The sequence below is a fragment of the Vulpes lagopus genome, chromosome 12 (assembly GCF_018345385.1).
Source record: "Vulpes lagopus strain Blue_001 chromosome 12, ASM1834538v1, whole genome shotgun sequence".
NCBI classification, from domain to species: Eukaryota; Metazoa; Chordata; class Mammalia; order Carnivora; family Canidae; genus Vulpes; species Vulpes lagopus.
The window spans coordinates 43,658,962-43,680,750 of record NC_054835.1 but is presented as its reverse complement, the minus strand read 5'-3'; the positions used below and the strand labels follow the sequence as shown (position 1 = coordinate 43,680,750).

Genomic DNA, 21,789 nt, shown 5'->3' with positions numbered 1-21,789 from the left:
AGATAGTGTGGGGAGGGCTGTGATTTCCTATAAGAGTTGGATGAAGGGTAAAGGTAGAGGGATAGTGCTATTGAGATAGCATTATTAGGGATTTGTCCTAATTCAGAGGGGAGCAAAATCTCCAGTGATTATATTATTTTCTTTAATCTGTACCTGTGTGTCCCTCTACCATGGAAAGCCCCCTTTTGGTCGAGTTCTGTTATGCTTCATTCATGTGAAACTTTTAGTTACTCAAAATACAGCAAGTGTTCAGTGTCCTCGTGATTTTAAAAATGCTTCTTCTTTTTTCCCTAGTATCCTTGTACACATTTGACAAGGCCAAACAATGCATTGGCACAATGACCATCGAGATTGATTTCCTGCAGAAAAAAAGCATTGACTCCAACCCTTACGATACTGACAAGATGGCAGCAGAATTCATTCAGCAGTTCAACAACCAGGCATTCTCAGTGGGACAGCAGGTGGTTTTGAATTTTTTTTTGTTCCTCCCTCTTGACAGGCATTCCAATCTCCGCAGTTCAGAATTAATTCTACTTTTTAGAAACTGCGAGGAGCTTCACATATGGACAGATATATTCAGTTGAGTGATAAAAAAGCAAGGGAAATGCATTTCCTGAACCTCTGAGTCTGATCAGAAAAATTCTTAAGTAGCTTTTTGGTTACAGCAGCTCTTCGCTCTGAAAATTTGGGAACACTGCAAACTTACGTCTCTCAGATTTCTAACTTTTCTTTTTGTGGGACATTTGTTTTGTCTTTGTATGGTTTTCTCTTTCACTGATATATTTCTGTGGAAAAGTAATTCTTAACATTTTTGGTTATGAACTAGAGAAACTTAAGAAAAGTATGTGTGTTTTCAGGTTTTTCATGGAACATCCGAAGCCCAGATTTTCTGTCTTTAAAAGTGATATTACTGATCTTGCCCTTTTTTTCGACTTCAGTTAATACATTGTTAATCTCCTAGGAAGAAATTCTTTTAAATTTTACTTTAAAAAGCTGTGTGAGTTCATAAATTGCTGCTTAATTGTACACATAAATAATCATTACTCATCTGATTTGTTTCTATCTTTGTTACTTTTATTAATTATTCCTAACTCCTTCCTCCTGTCATACATAGCTCCATAGCAAAAGTTCTCAAAATGTGTCCAGAGACTTCAGAGGGTTCCTGAGGCCCTTTCAAGGGGTTTGTGAAATCAAAGAATCTTCCTAATAATACCAAAATGTTATGTCTCTTTTTTCTCTTATTCTCTTACAAACATACTGTGGTGTTTTGTAGACTATGTGATGTGTGCTAGCTCATGAGTATATTGACTATTAAAGCAGATGTGAGGATCCAGCTGTTTTCCTTTAAGCAAGACATTAAAAGATTTGCAAAATGTGACAGTGTCACTGTTTTACTTAGATTTTTTATTTTGGAAATTGGCGAGCTTTTTTCAAAATTAAAAATATCATTTATGTTCACATATAATGAACTTATTGTCATTTTTATGTTAATAAATACATTTTAAGTTTCTTGTTCTAATTTCTATGAGAGTGAATGCCAGTGGATATAATCCATTTAAACAAAATCTTTGAGGATTCTCATAAATTTTTAGTCATTTAAAGGGATCCTGAGACCAAAAAGTTTATGAATCACTGCTTATGGCATTCTGATCTCTAGTGACTTACGGAGATTGTCCTTGCAGGGTCTCATCTGGGAAAGTATGTGGAACAGACAATGAGAGAGAAGTGGTAGAAAGAAATAGCTGTTGGATGAAAGGAGTGTCATTTCTTTGGATCCTCTCATCTAAGTCAAATGGCATAAATCTGGAAGAACAAGACCAGAAATCTGGAGAATCCATACATTATAATATCAAACTTCCATAAGTGGAAACTGAATGACTGATAGATAGGAAAGGGATATAGTGCATTTATTATTATTTTTAAGAGTACTGGTATTAGAATGAACCTCAGAGGTCATCTTGAGTAACCTCCTCATTTTGCAAATGAATAATTTTTAAATTCAGAAAACATAAATGACATGCCTATGGCTATACAGCCAGGGCCATAGCTGAGACAAGAACCTATTAGTTAATTGAACAGTTAGTTAATTAAATATTTACTAGATAACCTACTATGTTTCAGCTACTATTTTAGGCCTAGCACATCAGCAATGAGCAAAATACACACAATTCCTATTTTTCCAGAGCTTCCTTTCTAATTGAGGAAGACAGAAAAAAAAGCAAGAAATGCCATGTACTGTTAAGTACTTTGATGTAAGTAGAATGAGGTGAGGGGCTAGATATCCAGTCTGGTCCTCTTCCAGATTAGATAGTCCAAGAGGCTCCCCAACACAATGGTCCTCTGTTCATTTGTTGACCACCTGTCCATTGCTTTTTGAGCTGTATACTGTATTGCTTCTGGGTCCCTACACTTTTTGGTGAATAATTATGCTCAAATTGCTTACCTAGACTTCACTGTTTTTACCTTTTCCTTTAGCTTTACTGCTTTAATAGAAAATGCTTTGGTATTTGTAATCATTTAAAACCCAGTAACATGCAGATGTTTATAAACCCAAGAGAGAAAAATCTACTGTGATACAGAGAAGAAATAAATATCTTACCCCAAATCACTGTTCCTAGCATTGATTCCCATTTGTAGTGGTCATTAGTGGCAGGGTTGGCCATCAGCTTTGTCTGCTATAGTTAGTGTTATACTCCAGCAAGTAGAAGAGAGCCTAGATTGTAGAAGGCGCTCGTAAATACTTGGTGAATAAAAAGCATTCAAAAGTTGTCTGTAAATTTGTGGGTGGTAGAAAGGCATGAATCTTCGAGTCATGGACCCAACGTTGAATCCTGGCACTGTCATGTACTATGACTCTGACTTCCATTGCTTAGGCCCTCTCTTGATCTCAGCTCCCTTACTAGTAAAACTGAGGAAGACTGTCTGTTTCTAGGAGAGTTTGTGAGTATTAAGTATAGGACTTCTTGTAGTGTTTGGCACATGAAGATACTCAATAAATGTTAGTTCCCTTTTCCTCTCATTGCCTGTGTGAGTAGTTTGCCTGTCGAACAAATTTGAGAGGGATACAGGAGAAAACTGCCTTCCCTGCATTTGCAAAACACTGGTGATGATGTAAGAATCCAGCCATTATATCATAAAGTGGTTTTTCTCCCTTTATCTCTTTTCTGTGTAGCTTGTGTTTAGCTTCAATGAAAAACTTTTTGGCTTGCTGGTAAAGGACATTGAAGCCATGGATCCTAGCATCCTGAAGGGAGAGCCCGCGACAGGTAAAAGACAGAAGGTATGTTTTATTTCTAATAATCATTGTGATATGACTTGTGCAGGTTAATATAACATTTGTAGCCATTCTCTTGCTCAGTGATTTCTTTCTTATTATGTACTCTTTGTTTTAAGGTAATAGGGAGAAAACATTGCTTTTATAGCTAACGCTATTTTTTAAATATAGCATAAAATACCCTTGCAGACTTAATAGTAATTGAAATTTGTAAGTGTACTCGTAATCCTAGTTGAATGCAGATGATATTTATTGTATACAATAATAACAGTAAGACCGGCATTTTCAAAAGATATATGCACTGAAATTCAATGGAAACAAAAATAAATGTAACTTAGATAATAGTTTGGAAGATTTGCTTTGCTCAAAGAGACCTTATTTCTTGTCATTTTTGGCCTTGCTTTGGAAAGTCTAGAAGTTCACTATTGGACTACTAATTATTGTCTTTTTATACAGATTGAAGTAGGACTGGTTGTTGGGAACAGTCAGGTTGCATTTGAAAAAGCAGAAAATTCATCACTCAATCTTATTGGTAAGATTTGCAATTTTTTGAAAACTCTGAATGAAGTGGGACTATCTCTGTTATCATATGTGGCTCAACTACCCTGATTTTTAAGTCTGGGAGGAGAATAAGGGCACCTTCATTGAGAAGACTTACCACAAATCCACGAAGTATTTCATCACTGTCAGCTGTGCTGATACACAGAAAAAAAGTTGAGAAAAAAAAGTTCAAAATGTTCACCAGATCCTCGTTGTCCAATAAAAATGGAATGTGAGCCTTATGTGTAATTTTTAACTTCCTAGCAATCACACTAAAAACCAGGAAAAAAATACAGAATAAAATTAATGTTAATCTATAAGTTTTGAGATAAGTTCAGGCTTACAGAATATTTGCGAAAATAGTTTAGGGAGTTTCTCTATACTTCACCAGCATCCTTGGTGTTACATCTCAAATAATCATAGCACAATTACTCAAACTAAGTTAACACAGTTACACTGCTACCATCGAAACTGCAGGCTTTATTTGGGTTTCACTAGTTTTTTTTGCATCATGTCCTTTCGGTTATAGGATCTGATTCAGGATTTCACGTTGTGTTTAGTTTAGTTTCCATAGTCTTTTCTGACAGTTCGTCAGGCTTCCACTGTCTTTACACACCTTGGTGCATAAGGTTTCTGTATGTACCTTGAGAACTGGTCAGTTATTTGCAGACTACCCTTCACTTGGTGGTGTGTTAGATGTGATACTGGCATCACTTCTGTTAGTGATTGAGTTAAATGGTGAATGTACAGGTGAAGACAGTCTTCCCAATAGATTCATAGCTCTGTCCTACTCTTGTATGTTAGCCTTGCTTTTATTATATTAAAATAGTGCAGATTGGACTCTAAGAAAAGTAACTCACCAGAATGATGATATCATTAACTCTATAGTAATTCTGATTTAGGGTGATTTTCACTATGCTGATGTCTTCTTCCCCAGTAGAAAGTAGAGGATTTTCATTGATTGTGCACCATTATCTCCAAGGTTATTTACCTTCAAATATGTGATCTTTTTTCTTGATCCGTAAATTATCATTCCTTTCTTACCGGTTTTTTTCTTAATTTTACAATAAAATACTGGTTTCATAAAATAGACATTCACTGAAAAACAACTCACACACTCTAAAATTTTAAAATTTGATTCTACTTTCATATATTATAATTTGCTTTATTTCTTAACAAGCTTCTTAATATACCTCAACAATATAATTTTAATGACTATGTATGTTGTTTTATGGGTATAGGATTTATCAGAATCTCCTGTTATTGATTCAATACATTTCTTTTTTTTTTTTGATTCAATACATTTCTGAAGTGAGTTCTTTGTATTTTACACACCTTTAATACACCTTTTGTTAAGGTATCTTAAGGGAGTTGCATGACTTTCATACAGTGTTGGTATTTCTAAGTAATTCATGCAAAGATGTGATTGATAGGCTTTTTTCCATTGATAAAATGGTGTACTAATTTACCATGCTGTAAATTTGGCCACAGGAGGGCAGTAGAGTGTAAGAAATATATTTTTGATCACATTATAAAGAAATGTTGAGTCCACAAAACTAACCATAAAATCACCATCTAGGATAAACTTTGCCTAATGTGACTTTTTCTTCTCTAGTTTTAAAGAAACTATATCACTTTCTTTTTTGTTTATAGTAGAGTGCTCTAAAGTGCGTTTATTGTTTTTGAGATGGCTAATGTGGTTCTCCCGAGTTACTTTAGGTGGCACTATGACCTTTAAGTTAGATAATTTTTATCTGTGGAAATTTGAAAACATGGATTTTGAAATCATTAAGACTTAAGGATGATTTCAGACTTTTGTGTGCAAGTGGAGAAAAAATAAGACATCAGACTTAGTGCATCTTCCCAGGTTAAGGGGTTATACACTGTTTATAAACTTAATCTAGATAAATATATGTATTTTTAAATGCATTTGCTTCAGGAGCCGTGAGGGATTGCTAGATTTCAGTTGCATTTCTAGCAACTAGTGTTGTCTTCATCAGATGTACACATAGTGTTTAATCAGCCAAGTTGGTTAACTTGATTAGGATTAGAGGTTAATAAGACTGGCTTCATGGATTGATCACAAATGGACTACTGCATGAGTTTAGACATTTTGGAAGTGATTTACTGGCCCTGAATGGGTCCAGACAAAGTAGTTAACATAGCAAAACGTATTCTTCTTATTTGAAAATCAGCTAAGAGCATGTTCATCTTTGTATAGGGTACCTTCTCTTTATTCATTAAGGATGCCCAGCAATTTCTGTCTTTTTTCACCTAGTAATGAAGTTCTTGTTTCACATTGATTATCTTTGTTTGACATAGGCAAAGCTAAAACCAAGGAAAATCGCCAGTCTATCATCAATCCTGACTGGAACTTTGAAAAAATGGGAATAGGAGGTCTGGACAAAGAATTTTCAGATATTTTTCGACGAGCATTTGCTTCTCGAGTATTTCCTCCAGAGATTGTGGAGCAGATGGGTGAGTTTAAAAAGGAAAATTTGGTAAAATCTTGTATTGTTTTTTTTTTTTTTTAAAGAATGCAATGAAGTCTTTTTTTTTTTTTCTCCCAATAATGTTTCAAAATTATTTTTCAGGCCTACCAGTGTTTTTGTGTTTTAACTTTTTATTTCTTAAAAAAAAAAAAAAGTTTTCTAAACAAGTTTTGAAGTATTAGAATTTTTTAAATTACATTTTAGTTTTATAGGGAAAATAAAAATATTTGTGGTTGCTTTATCTTAATGACTTATTTATTTAAGTATATTTGTGTGTGGACATATTTAGGAATTTCATTTTATTTACTTATTTATAAAAGGTCTTCTCTAGGGCATATTTAGAAATTTCACCTGACTCTAAACATCACTGTGGATCAGATTTACCCTGCTGAATCATCATTATCTATTAACCGTGGGCATTATTTTACATTAGCTGCTACTTCTTTTTATTGTGCTGTTGCATGACCCAATTAGTATGTCTTCACAACTAGTAAATGGATTCTTGGCATGTTTTTAAAATTAGGTAAGTTTGATCCAAAAAGACAAATGCAGGATATACATGGGAGTTTCCATATTGCATATAAAGAAATGTGTTATGCATTTATCATTTTCTTCTTGAAGGTTTATTTAATTTATCTGTAGACTGAAGTGGCTTTATTTGCTCTAGTGGAAATGCTGTCATGACTGTTCTCATATCCATATCATAGGTCGAATTGGAATGTGAGCAACGGAATATCTGAGAAAGGAATTTATAACATAACAGCTTCTGGCAGACTATTAGTATAAAGTCAGAGTCTTCAAAAAACCTGAAGGAACATGAATATGTTACTCCCCTCGCCTCCATCATTTTTTATCTTTACATTGCTACTGGGAGATAAAAGTATGGTGGGGAAAAGAACTGCTTTCTAGGCACTAAGTGCTTGGTTTTATTAGCTTCCTATTGTTGGTAGCTTCTCTGCCTGGCTGTTCACTCTGATAAATTACAGACACAGCACACACCTGTTCTCTGGGTAAAGGTCGAGTTTGGAATTGGATTAAGAGAAAATGACAGAGACCCTCATCACCTGAGTTTTATACACCTTGAGATGGCAATAACATTGAGCGATAACAAAGGCCAAGTCCATAAAAAACAATTTTAATTTGGAACATAGTATTAAAAAATGTGGTAATTCACTATCTTGGTAATGTGTGTTTTGAAGCACAGTAAGTCCATAAAGCTTTTTGATCAGGACATGGAAATGTTGTTTGTATGTATTTTGGGTATCAGGAGAGATAAAAAGGATAATTTTAAATATTCTAAGTTATTCTTGTGGTATATTTTTACTGGTTTTCAAGACTGAGCTCTGTGCAGAGTCTAATGATTCTGTTTCTTTGAAGATTTATATTATCCAGCCAACGAGTAGAAAAAAATGGCCTCTGTAATAAGCCATATCTTTTCATTATATTGTAAATATTTTCTCACAGTTTGGAAGCTATCAAGTTATTCAGTTATTCAGATATGCATTTCCTGTTTGTGCATTATCCAAACCCTGCTCATTAGAGCCTCTTTCTGCAGTTGGGTAAATAATATGTAAAGGAGCAAAGCTCATATTGGTCGATTTGTGACTTTCCCGGCTGTTGAAAAGCTTGGAATTAAGTCAAAACAGATTTGGAATTTTTGAGTGAATTTAATCTGTGTTTCTGCAATCCATATTGAAATTAAATTATAATACTTTGTGTTTTGTTATGTCAACATGTTTTTTGACTAAGAACCATGAATTTGAATTTTGTTTGAGACTGCTACTATCTAGAACCTTTTTTGTGGATTTATTTTTCTGATATTTTTACACTAATTGGACAAAAAATGAGTTTTATTCTTTAAACATTTTTTTCCTCTTTATGCCTTTTCACCATCAGGATGCATGTATTGTCAATTTGATTTAAAAGGCAAAAAGTATAAAACTATATTTGCTTTTGAGATAAATTGAAAGACATTACTTTATTCTGAATGAAGATTGTCAGTGTCATAAAGCTACATTTTTATGGTAAATGGCTGGGAAATAATTTTCTTGCTATGCATGTGTCATTTCCTATTTTCCATTAGAGTTGTCTTTTTTCTTTTGAATTTGGGGGAATTACAGAGTAGAATACCTCATTTCAGTCCAAGAACAGTGGGGTTATAAAATTTTCATTAGCTTTGATAAAAGTATATAATAGATTGCTTACATTTGGATAGAATATAAAATACCCCTCCACACACACAAGTTCTTTTTGTATATATACCTTGTGTTCTTTTACCCTGCCAGGTGGGAACAAAATTAGCTGATTTTTTCCTCACTGTTTGTTAACTAAGTAGCTAAGTTCAACTGGGGATCTAACACTGGGTGCGATTATTTAAATCAATTAAAGTGGGAAAAAAAATAGTGATTAGAGAAGAATAATTTATGTAGGTTATGAGGCTGTTTTGTTTAAAGCAGAGAACTTTTGGCCTGAGACCAAATCATTGTGTTTACCACGGAGTCTAGGGTTATGTCTGCTTTGCAAGTAGGAATCTTAACTAAATGGATCTTTTTTTGCCTATGTATTAAAGTTGTAAGTTCAGAGTGATCAATTTAGAATTCTCTTCTCTCATTGTGTTTATGAGTGATAATTCTGCTTCTAGGTAATACAGTTCTTTCCTTTGTCTTGCCAAACTTCATGTTACTTTCCAGGATTGAGGATGTAGTTTAGAAACATGCAGAATGTTGCTGGTGAGATAGATGAAGACTAAAGGGCCAAACAGCATCACACAGTGATGCAAGAACATTCAAGGTCAGATGAGGTCACACACATGCAGTAAATGTCCTGGAGCACTTTCTGAGTCCCAGGATAGAAGTGTGGGCATTATATACTGGTGTCTGAAAGTCTCAGCGAATAAACTCTGATTGCCATCCTTGAGCACAGTAAAGTGTTAGCTGAAAGTATACCTCTGTTCGGACATTTACCACATTTACTCCCTTGCATGCAGTTTGTAGAGAGTGTTAGGATAATTAATTGATTGATTCCCTCAATTCTCAGTTGTGGCTCTTTTGTTGACAAAGATATTCTATAAAGAAATTTCATTTTTCAGCATCCCTGGCAATTACCCCTAAGTTGTAAATGGTGGAGCAAGCAAACAAACAAAAACCTACAAACCTCTTCAAAGAACAGTGGAATAATTATTAAAGAATTAGCATCTTTTAATGTAGTTTTAGGACTAGATTTACATGTATGTAAGGAAAGGGACCTTGGCAGAAGTTACCCGTTTTAGAGCTGAAAGCAAAAAGGTGTGTAGACTGAAGGCCTCCAGCCTCATGCTGGCTTTTGGTGGTTCTGTACCTTGCAGGAATCCAGGCCACTTCGTGGAGAGGCGAGCCTCTATGATGGTCTTGAGCCCCCCTTCTTTGAAACTGTTCTTTTTGGTCGTCTTCATGCCTTCCTCTTTAAGCCCATTTTCAATCTGTATTTTTAAGATTTCTTTTGAAATTCTAGAGGAAAGCAACTCTTTTCTGATACTGTGAGTGAAACTGCAGTTACTCTGTGGAGTACAGCGCAGGGAAGATAAGGAGCCTCTCAATCACATGCAGACATCTTTCACATGCTAAGAATGGTACAAATAAAATACGGTGGAAGAAAGGGTGCTGAGGTTTTGTACTCACCATATTTGGGAGAGAGGGAGTTCTTGCTCAGATTAACATAAACACTGACACTCTTAAGATGCATTTTCACACCCCCACTCATGAGGAGAGATTGCAATTTAAATGGGGGTTAAGACATCTAGCCGAACTCCAGGGCTCTGTAAAAGGAACCCTAAGGCTAAAGAGCTTATCTGAAATTTGAAAAAAAGAAAAAAAAATGAAGCTTTCTGACATTCATCTTTTTTCCTTGTATTAGTCATAACTTGCTTTTCAGCTATATTTTAGGTTTTGAATGCCAACCTGACATCTGTTCAAGTCTGCCTGTAATTTATTACGAAAGGAAAAGAAAGCAGTTGCTCACTAGTTAGAGATGTAAAACTTCCCCCTTCTGCTTTTCCACCAAGTACTTATAGATGATACTTGGATATGAAGAAGTAATAATTTACTAATTCTGACTTCATGTTGGGAAGTTTGTAAAGTTGTTTTTCTTTTTAATTAGAAGAAGAGATGGCTTATAACCATGTGATTTTCAAAAATCTCTAAAACAGCGTTTAGAGTTAAAGCACTAGAGCTAAATACCCTAAAAAAATACTGTAAAAAATACTTTTTATAAGTTGAAATTTTTAATCATGAGTTAACTCTTGCATTGGTTTTAATTTTTTAAGTAAAATTTACTTATGTTTGGATAGGAATAATGTAGTTATGCTGGTATCTCAGTCCAACCATATATAAAGTCAGCATTTTCTATTAATCGATTTTTAGAAATAAATCTTTTAAGGAGGCAGAGCTGTCTAGAGTCTAAGCTAATGGATTAAATTTGCTGGCAACTACAGGTGAGTTACAGATCAATAATTGGATCACTAGTCTAAGTTTGAACCTGAATGTCCAGCAGTAAGGAAATAAATAAACTATGCTACATGCTTTTTCCCTCATTATGGAAGGAATCCAGTGAAGCAAGTCTTAAAATGATACAGCTCCAAATATACAGACATGTTATAATAAAAAAATACATGTATAAAACTGAAAGTTAAATGCATAGAGGTCTCTATGAACACACATTACATTGAAAAAACATTGTTTACTTTTGTGAAAGGGAAGTTAGGAATGGAAATATAGGGAGATTTTTATTCTTTTACTCTCTATACTTCTGCATCTGAATGTTTTACTGTGATCTTATTTTTCTACTTGTGTAGAAATACTTGGCTCTTTCTTTCTTGTGGTAGCTTCACTGTCCACACAGGAAAGTAGCCTGAGAACAGGTGTGTCCCACATCCTTCATGAAGTTTCATTTTTTTCTTTTCTTTTTTCTTCATGAGGTTTCTATGGAGGAGAAGAGTGCGGGGGTGGGGGTGGGCGGGGGGGGGCGGGTAAAGGGACCCCCGGGGCTTTGATAGCAGCCTGTGACAGTGGGGAGTTAGAAGTACCTGTCCTTTTCCACTGAAAAGATAAAACCAGTTTCCTGATATGTAACAAACTACTTCCTCCTATTAACTTTTTTGCATTATAGTAATGAATATAAGTTGTTTGTATGCCCTGCAAATCATGAGAACATTTACATCCAGGCCTTTACGCAGCTGTGGAAGCATGAGAGGGGAGAGTGGGATACAGGGACTTGAGGGAGAGCAGAGTTTCTGACATGTGAGGAACTGTGCTTGAATTTTCTCAGTCTTCACACCCTTTCCAAATGAGGAATCCAGCTCCCTTGACTCCTGACGTGAAGTGGTGGATGTTTCTTCCCCTTTACTTAGATTGGTGGTGATGATGTTGATGACAATAGTAGCTAATACTCATAGTACCAGACACTGTTCTCAATTCTTAACATATATTAACTCACTCAGTTCTCACAATAACAGCCTTATCAGGTAGATATTATATCATCCCCATATTATGGAGAAGGAAACTGAGTCTCTGAAAGGTTAAGTAAGTAGTCTAAGCTGTTAAGTAGTGGAGTCAGATTTGAATCCAGGCAGTCCGGCCTCAAAGTCCAAACCATTAACACTTATCTTCTCTCATGAAATCCTATATACTATAAAACCACTAAAATGGGCCTTCTCAGTGCTACTTCTTGGGTCCTCTGAGGTAGTCTTTGAGGGAGCTAGAGTCAAGAGTTTTTCAACTGTGGCATCATTAGACATTTTTGGGCTGGATAATTATTTATTGTGTGGCACTGGTTGTCCTGTGCATTGTAGGGTGTTTAGCAGCATCTCTGGCCTCTACTTAACTGGATGCGTGTGGCACTTCCCACCTACCCCTAGAGGTGAGAACCAAAAATATTTCCAGACATTGCCAAAACCGCCTCTGGGGGACAAAATCACCCTTGGTGATCTAGCACAACCCCCTGGTTTCTCTTTACAGATGCAGAAATTATGGCCCAAGGTCACTAAGCAAGTCACAGACAGAGCTAGGACTAGAATTTGGTACTCCTGATTCAGGAACTGTTGAAGGAGGAGAAGGAAGTGACTTACTAAGTTTGTCTAGCTAGTAAGTAGCCAAGCTCGGGCTGGTAGTAGGATATGTGGTTCCAGAGTCTGATTTCTCTGCTGCTTCTCCAGATACTGGAGAGATGGAGCCAAGAATCAAGGAGTCAAGGAAGCCTTGAAGTTTAGGTCAAAGAATTTTTCCCCCCAAAGATTTATTTATTTATTTGAGAGAATATGTGTACACAAGCAGGGGGGAGGAGCAGAGGAAGAAGCAAGACCCCCTCTTACCCCCACTGTGCCCCCCCCCCCTGCTGAGCAGGGAGCCTGATGTGGGGCTCTTTCCCAGGACCCCAAAATCATGATCTGAGCCAAAGACAGATGCTTACTTAATTAACTGAGCCACCCAGGCACCCCTAGATCAAAGGATATTTTATGATGAGTAAATAAGTGGCATTTTTGCCTTTCTTCCTTAATTCATTCTCAAGGAAGTTTATAAAGTTTTCCATATAGAAAGGTTCTGAGAACTTAGACAAATGTAGGTTAGGAGGGTGGAAAGGAAGAGAGGAATTATTACTGAATGAAACCCTGAAGGTCTGCAGGTCTGGCCTCACCCCCGACCATTGCCTGTATGCAGATATAAGTGTTCAGAAAATAGACTGCAGAAATCGGACTTCTGCATTTAAGTATTAGGACAACTTTCTAAACTGTTTAAGTTTTTCTAACCTCTCTGTCTCTGCTAATGAGTTAAACCACCTTCTCCTTCATCTTCCTCTTTGTCATCCTCTTCTTCTTCCTCCCTGCTCCTCTTGCTTCTCTTCCTTCTCCTCCCCCACCACCTTTCTTCTTCCCCTTCTTTCTTTTCAAGATTAGCAGCATTTTCCAAAAGTCTCAGATTTTTTGTCATGGTGGGAGGGTATTGCCTGGAAATACAAAAATCTCTTTATCTGTTTAAGTTTTTAAATTTTGAGAAACTGCCCCAATTGAGATTTCTTAATTTTCTTATTTCTGGCAGATTTTCTGTAATTTAAATCTGACAAGAATCAGTGGACTTCTCTTGGCCTGGAGAAGAAGTATAAGTGCTCAATATATGAGAGTAGATAAACTCTCTATAACACTAAGGTTTTTTATAAATTACCTTTCTAGTAACCACATATATCCAAATTGTTGTGAGCTCAAAGACATGAAGCATTGGTTGTAGGACTGAATGTCTGATACTTAAGAAGTCTAGTCCGCTTTCTTCATGTGTTTTTTGGTACCTGTTGTAGCATTAATACAGGAAGGAAGTGATTGCTTTGAGTGTGTCAGCAGCTTTGTCTTAACTGTCAACTTAGAGGTGGAGCATAAATGTTAAATAATCATTTAAAAGTTAAGCACTATAACCTAACAAGTGATATCAGAAGTCAGTATCTGATAAAGTGCCAAATGAGTGGCACAGATGAAAAGTCCTATAGCAGTTCTAAGAGAGCGAGTCACTGAAGACTTCCTGGAGGAGGTGGAGCTTGAATGAGTCCTTAAATGCTGAATCATTTTGGATAGGAGGAGAAAGAATGGTTGCCTATGCCCTGGGAAGAGTGACAGACTCAGCAAGGTATAGAAGTCACAGCTTAGACCAGTCTAGCAGAGCTGTTGTTAAAAAGCAGAAAATTCGATTTAGAAAATTAGATTTAGAAGGTTGGGGTTGTATATAGAAAGCTGGGAATCAGGAGATGAGGACTTCTTTTTTTTTTGGTAAATACTAAACCTGTTTGACCTTTAAGACAGACTCAGGTGCTTCCTCTTCTATGCTTCCCTAGTACCTTGTGGATACTTAATGTATCCATTAAGTAAGGTAAGGTACTTCCCTAGTACCTTGTGGATACTTAATGTAACTCTCTTCTTAATATACTATAATTATTCATTTGCATTACATTCATAAGGGAGAATTTCTCAACCTAAGCATTTTTGAAATTTTAGGGTGGCTAATTCTTTGTTGGGAGAAAGACCTGGTCCTGTTTGTTGCAGGCTTTTTAGCAGCATCTCTGGCGTCTATCCACTCAATGCCATAGTTCCCTGTCTCCTTCCCCTGTGTAGTGATCAAAAATGTTTCCCCTGAATGGCAGAATTGCCCTGCATTGAGCACCATGGCTCTAAGACCTTTGAAGGTATAATTATAATGTATTTTAATCCATGTGTTATCAACATCAAGGCTGTTATGGAATGTGGTCTATAGATCATTGCTGAACCATGAACCATTGTTATCAGTCCACATTGAGATAAATACTGAAACTGAGAGTAAAAATTTAGAAACTTTCTTAGCAATTTAACATTGGCATAATGTTTTTTTAATTGTATTTTACAAAATATTGTTTAGAAACTTTTAAGGAAAAAACCTGGACCTTAGCATAGACAATTTGAGAAGTATTGCTTTATGTAAATATTTGCTAACTCAAATATTTACAACCCCAAGTTGTAAGCTCGAACTCACAATCCCAAGGTCAAAAATCACATGCTCCACTGACTGAGCCAGCCAGGCGCCCCTAAATGAATGAAATTTCTGAACAAGTGATTATAGTGAGGAGTCATTGGAGAATTTTTAGCAGTGGAATAAGACAAAGTGAATGTTTTAGGATAGTTAATATGGTTATTCTGCGTGAAATGATTGCTCTAGAGAAGAGATGAAAGGCTGCATAACCTGGGATACCAGCAGACTACCCAGTTGTGTGGTCCTTAGAACCTGGATGAGGGTGGTGGCAGTGGGGATGAAAAGGGAAGAAAAGACACGATAAAGATCACAGAGATGAAATTGGTAGAATTTGTGATTACTTATTGTGGGTGATGGAGTTGGAAGTGAGATATCAGGTCTCACTGAGAAAATGTTAGAAATGAGAAGATCAGCAGGACCTGTTTGGGGGTGGAGAATATCACTGCACATATTTTCATTACCATGAAGAAAAACTCGAACCTGCATTGGGGATGATAGGAAGAATTACTGCTATTTGTATTTAGTGAAGGCTACCTTCGATCTTCATTATATTTGAGAAGCCCTCTTGACCACTCTTTCTTGAAATATCCTTTTTACTTGGTTTCTCTCACTCGAAGGGCTTCTGATTTTCCTTCTACCTCTGGCTGTCCTTTTTGTTTTGTTTTTTTGTGTGTGTGTCTCCTTTAAAATGCTGGAGTTCTTTAGGAGTCTTAGATCTCTTCTTTTCCTCACTCTGAGATCGTTCTCCCTAAAATTGATCACATCCACTTCTATCGCTGCAGTTATCTTTATGCCATCAACTCTCAAATATGCATATTTTATCTCAGTCTCAGTTTAAAACTCTGGACTTTTATCAGCATAACCTGTTGTCTATCTTATGATCACACAGATAAGTTCAAAGTTAAACTCATTCAGCTCAAAATTAAACTTATTCAGCTGTCCCCTCCATCTTCTGTAAACATGCTCCTACTTCTGTTTTCTATCTTAGGCAGTGCTCTAGCTGAGCTAGAGCTGGGCACTTTCTCTCTAACTGTCCTCTCTCCTGTTCCTCCACTTCCAGTCATAGAACAGACCATCAGCACTGCAGTCTCTTGCTGTCTCAGGTCTGCCCAGTGTCTCCATCTCCCCCAACTTCTGCCTTCCTTAGGGCACCATTACCTGCATTGCCCCTGGGCCTTCAGCCTTGCCCTTTTGTAGTCCATTCTCCACACTGTAACTGGAATGATTTTTATAAAAAGGCAAGTCTGATCCTGTCACTCCACTGGTTAAAACTCCCCAGTAGCTCTCCTTAACTCCCTCCATGGTTTGCAAGCCCTATGTGTTCTGGCCCCTGCCAAACTTCCCCTCTTCCTGCAGCCTCTGCCCCTCCTCCATGCTCTGGGTTCCACCCAGCCTGTTCTATTTCAGTTCCTTTGAGGGTCATGCTACTGTCTCTTACCTGTGGACCCCAGGGGCAGTTCACAATCTTTTTATTCTGTTCCTGCTCATCCTCACTATCAAACACTCTATAGAGGTGGTTGGTTGGTATGATTCTGTTGCCTAAGGTGCTGTTATAGCTCTGTGAGAGGCAAAAATCTTTAATCCATTGCCTTTAACCAAATGTTTATAGATCTATTTCCTTATCTTAAACTTTTGTTGGCTGTTGAAAATAGTTAACGCCTTAGATTATCCTCTTACAGTGTTTGGTAATTATCCATTTTGAACAGTGTTTGTTGATAAGGTAGTCAAGGGGACACTTCGAAATATTTTTTCCTTATTTGTGAATTCATACTTTGGCTGATTTATATTTACTTTTTATCACATTCCATCAGAGAGGAGTTGATAAATACCACTTCTATAAATCTTGTCAGTTTCTTATATGTGAATACTGATTTAGAAAAACGACTATCTTGATATAGAATGTTGGAAGAAAAGAGATGGAAGAAAGAATTAGCAATAATGGTTAGCAAAAAGCTGCCCGGCACTTAATACAAGAATTATTTAGAAGAGTACTTCTACCATGATTCTAAAGAGACTTTTCTTAGAATTCTATATGACTGCTATGTGGAGCAATATACCTTTGATAATATGTTCATAAATTTAAAAAACCTGCAAGAAACTTGGGTTTTGCTTTATTCTTTTTAAATAACATGATATTCTTTCAAGTTTTTTGAAGAAGTTAGTAGTAAATCCCTTCCATATACCATTTTCCTAATACTGTAACATTTGACATTGAAAGTTACTGTAGATAATGTATTCAGTACTCAAAGATTCCCTATATTTGTGGCTTTGAGTTCTTTTTTATTTTATTTTATTTTATTTTTTTTATTATTATTATTATTTTTTTTGGCTTTGAGTTCTTTATTAACACATTAGGCTCCCACATGGTATCTTTTCTTTGGGGAGGAGATAGTTTGAGTTCTGTTCCTGTTCCAGAGTGACTGGAAACTAATGTATAAATAGATATACACATCTGTAGCTTGAACTTCTATACTATTTATACATGTGTTTACTAGAATTTATCCACGATGACATAATTTTTTTGGAAGTGCTTTGATTTTTAAAAATCTACCTAGAATCCTATCATGAGGGAGAAAACTTAGCAAGACTTAAGAGCCTTTTGATAATGAATGGTTACTACAGGATAAACCTGTAATTAGAATGCTGCCAAGCCACACATTAGATATATTCCATCAAATCTCAGATATACGTAGGAGAATTATCCAGACTGCTGACTATTAGCACATTCCAGGGACATTTCTGTGCTGATCCACAGTTGCTTTTTTGCCTGATGCTTTTCCTGTATTATTGGACTTTTTCTACAAAACTTCTCTTGATTGATTCCTCTTGCTTTTCTGTCTGCTACCTGATTATTTGACTTCTGGAACTCCTCATTTAGACAACCAGTTGTGGCTCTGATGAGCTTAGATAAAGAGAGATAGGGAAGACATACTTTACTTGAGTTATAGACTCTGTAGTCTCTTTCTCTGGCTGGAGAAGGCTGCCCATATGTGTTAATAAATGACAGAACTCAATTGTTCAAAACTTAGATTTGTTTTAGAAGTAGTAATGGCTCCAGGTGAGACACCATGGCCACACAAGGAGAGAAAGATGATAGTTTCTTACCACAGACAAAAGATTGAATCCTTTACTTCATTTTATCTAAAAATGAATTTTTAAAAAGTTGAATGGGTAGAATCTGATTCAAGTATATAGAAATGTCATACCTTGACAGCAGCAACTGAGGACAGAAAGCAAAAGGGGCAAAATAGTGTCTGCAAATGACATTTGCTCAAAAGGATTGTTCCCCATTTTGCATTATTTAATACTCCTCTCTATGAGATGATGACCAGTAGACAGTATATCTATAAATATGATAGATTTAAGTACATTAAGGTAGCTATATATTTGAATCAGAATTAGACCAGGTTAGAGTAGGATACCTTAGAAATGATCTAGTCTAAAATTTTCCAAATTTACTTAAACTTATTATATACACATAAAGACACAACTATTAATACTCCAAGGAAATACCACGTTGGAGAAACACTGACTTTTGTTCATGTCATTCTTATTTTGTAGATGAGGACATTGGGCCTCCAGAGAGTAAGCAGCATATTTAAGCTAAAGTCACAGGAAGAGGGGCTAGAATCCAAAATGTCTTACTCCCAGGCTGGTACCCTTTAGGCTTCTTGATTCAACCACTGAAAATAATTTGATTTACTACTAGATTTTTTATTCCAAATTTCATAAGTCGGATGTGAAGCCATACTTCCTATTCTCTAGAATAAGCTTCATTATTTTTTGGAATCTGAATTTGATTCAGAAAGCCCCTTCCTGCCTATAGATCACTTTAGGTTCTCTGGTGGGCCTGGAAATTCCAGAGACAGTACTTTTTATTTTTTTTATTTTTTTTATTTTTTAAAAGATTTTATTTATTTATTCATGAGAGACACGGAGAGAGAGAGGCACACCAGCAGGCTCCATGCAGGGAGCCCGATGTGGGACTCGATCCTGGGACTCTTGGATCACGCCCTGGGCCAAAGGCAGGCACCAGACTGCTGTTGAGCCACCCAAGGATCCCTGAAACAGTACTTTTTAAAAAAAATCTCATCATCTTCCTGGCTTTTATAGGGTCTTTTAGATCTCTCATATCTAAGATATCTGTTTATAAAAATACTTTTACTAGTTCTTTTAATAGAAACACATCTATTAGAAACATAGAAACACATCATTTCAAAAATACACATAAGTAAAAAGATGTGTAATTAGTGTAGAAGAAAATACCTGAAAACTAATATTAATATCTGGAGTATATCATTTTACTAGTTTTTACTTTGTATATGTATACACACATATCTATATATGTATATATGTATTATGGAGGGGGACAAAAATGTGTTTTACTCTTCTTTAACCTCTTTTCCTCCACTCAGTAACGAAGTTTTTCTTAAATATTCTATAATTTTCTTTATTTTATTTTTTATTTTTTATTTTTATTTTTTTTTAAATTTTCTTTATTTTATAGAATGATAATGCCATGGTTTATTTAATCAGTCCACTACAATTAGACATATAAATATATTTACTTTTTCATTATTATACTCTATGTTGTGACAAGGACCCTTGAAGCTGAATATTTTTTGCATGTCCATATTTATTTAGAACAAATTCCTGGGCAGCCCTGGTGGCTCAGCGGTTTAGCGCCGCCTTCAGTCCAGGGCGTGATTCTTGAGACGCGGGATCAAGTCCCATGTCAGGCTCCCTGCATGGAGCCTGTTTCTCCCTCTGCCTGTGTCTCTGCCTGTGTGTGTATGTGTGTGTGTGTCTCATGAATAAATAAAATCTTTTAAAAAAAATAGAACAAATTCCTGGAATTGGAATTGCTGAATTAAGGAGCATTCCCAAGTTAAACCCTTTTTTCATGCGCTGCCAAATTTAGACTTCCTTCTTAAAAAGTCAAGATGTGGGATCCCTGGGTGGCGCAGCGGTTTGGCGCCTGCCTTTGGCCCAGGGCGCGATCCTGGAGACCCGGGATCGAATCCCACGTCGGGCTCCCGGTGCATGGAGCCTGCTTCTCCCTCTGCCTGTGCCTCTGCCTCTCTCTCTCTATCTCTCTGTGACTATCATAAATAAATAAAAATTAAAAAAAAAAAAAAAAGTCAAGATGTTATAGATGAAATTGATCGCTAAATAGGTTCTCTGGAAGAGAGAGAGAAATGTAAGAACCATAATGGGTTATTGGGAAACTGATGGACAAGGTGTCAAGAGTTTTGGAGCCTACTCTTAGATTTGTCATTGACCAATTGCGTGATTCTTTAGTGTCATTCCTTCACTAGTAAAAAGGGGAAAATAGACTAGATGTAGAAATGTTTCTGGAACTACTACATATGAATGCCTCATTTTAGTGAGATATGAAGTCTGCACATAGACTCTGTCAGGGAAGCTCATCCTCCAAGTTTCAGCTTGATTACCTTCTCTGGAAGATCCCTCACATATCTTCCCAGTAGAAGCAATTGTTTTCCTCTTTGGCTTTTCTTAGCCCTTTTTATCTGTTTTGTTTCTATATAGTTTTGTCTTCGATTTTTAATATTAAGCTACTTAGCCAAAGGCCATTTTATCTCGTTAAAGAACTCAGCTTAGCCTATTTTGGGGGTATCTAATGGATATTCAGTAAATATCTATGGGAGTTGAGAGTGATACATAGGTCTCCATGTCCCCAGCCTATGAAAGCAAAGTGCTTAGGCTCCTTAGCTGAGCATTGTCTTTTTCCTCTCTGAAGAGCTCACCATGTTTCTTCAGTTTTGGGGGTTATTCTAAAGTGTCTCTCCTTCTGATGCCACTTCTATTTAGTAACACAATGGTTCTCAGTCTTTGGAATCTATCAGAATTTCAGGGAGGGGGATCCCTGGGTGGCTCAGCAGGGATCCCTGGGTAGCTCAGCAGTTCAGCGCCTGCCTTTGGCCCAGGGCGTGATCTTGGGGTTCCGGATTGAGTCCCATGTCCGGCTCCTGGCATGGAGCCTACTTCTCCCTCTGCCTGTGTCTTTGCCTCTCTCTCTCTCTCTCTCTCTCTCTCTCTTTCTATCATGAATAAATAAATAAATAAAATCTTAAAAAAAAAAAAAAAGAATTTCAGGGAGGTTTAAAAAAAATACCCAGAAATGAATTTCCAGGTTCTCCCTTAGGTCCGCTGAATGTGAGTCTCAGGCAGAGCTGACACCCAGTGCCACCAGTAGCTGAGCTGTCCCTACAGTGCTTGCTCGGCATCAGGCAGATTGATGTTCAAGTTCTGGCTATCTTGTTTACCAACTGTGTCTCCTGGGGAAAGTCATGTTACTACTCTAAGTGTCAATGCCTTATCTGCCAAAAGAAGGGTAAAAGTAATATGTAGCTGACAGGGCTTTTTAAATGAATATAGAAGAGAACCTACTAAAGTGCTTAGGACAGTGCTTCTAGTAGCTGCAGTTCAGCCTCGATCTTTCACTTCTTGGGTTCTGTATGCATTAATTACTTATTCATTTCTTTTTCAAATAACATGTTTTTCTAACTCTTAGAAGCTAGTATGCTCAGAATGGAGGTTTAATAATTCCATTTCCTGAAGGTAATATTTCATGTGAATTTATTCATTCCTTTAATTCAAGCATTTAGTGGTAATTCTTAGATTACCTTTACTATATATAACATATCGCTGTATCTCAATAAGCTGTCACTATCCCCCATTAGAATTCTTACTGAGAGGCCCTTGGGTGGCTCAGTCGATTAAGCATCTGACTTGATCTCAGCTCAGGTCTTGGTCTCAGGGTTGTGAGTTTGAGCCCCATGCTGGGCTCCAAGCTGTGTGGAGCCTACCCAGAAGGAAAAACAAAAAAAGATTTCTTACTGAAATGAATTCTTGAAATTTTCAAAATTTTGTTACATTTATTAAACATGTTTTCTCATCCTACGCATAGTTATCTCTTCCCAGTTACCTTTATTTTCTAGGTCCT

General features: G+C 36.5%; 1 protein-coding gene across 3 annotated transcripts in view; it reads left to right on the top strand.

The window, feature by feature from the left end:
- NSF (N-ethylmaleimide sensitive factor, vesicle fusing ATPase) overlaps nt 1-21,789 on the top strand; it is a 149,605-nt gene that overhangs the window by 39,196 nt on the left and 88,620 nt on the right. For all 3 annotated transcript variants that reach the window (XM_041726122.1, XM_041726120.1, XM_041726121.1), the window contains exons 5-8: nt 295-461; nt 3,173-3,280; nt 3,731-3,806; nt 6,137-6,292. In XM_041726122.1, coding sequence (XP_041582056.1) covers nt 295-461; nt 3,173-3,280; nt 3,731-3,806; nt 6,137-6,292 — 507 coding nt within the window. The remainder of the gene's footprint in view (nt 1-294; nt 462-3,172; nt 3,281-3,730; nt 3,807-6,136; nt 6,293-21,789) is intronic.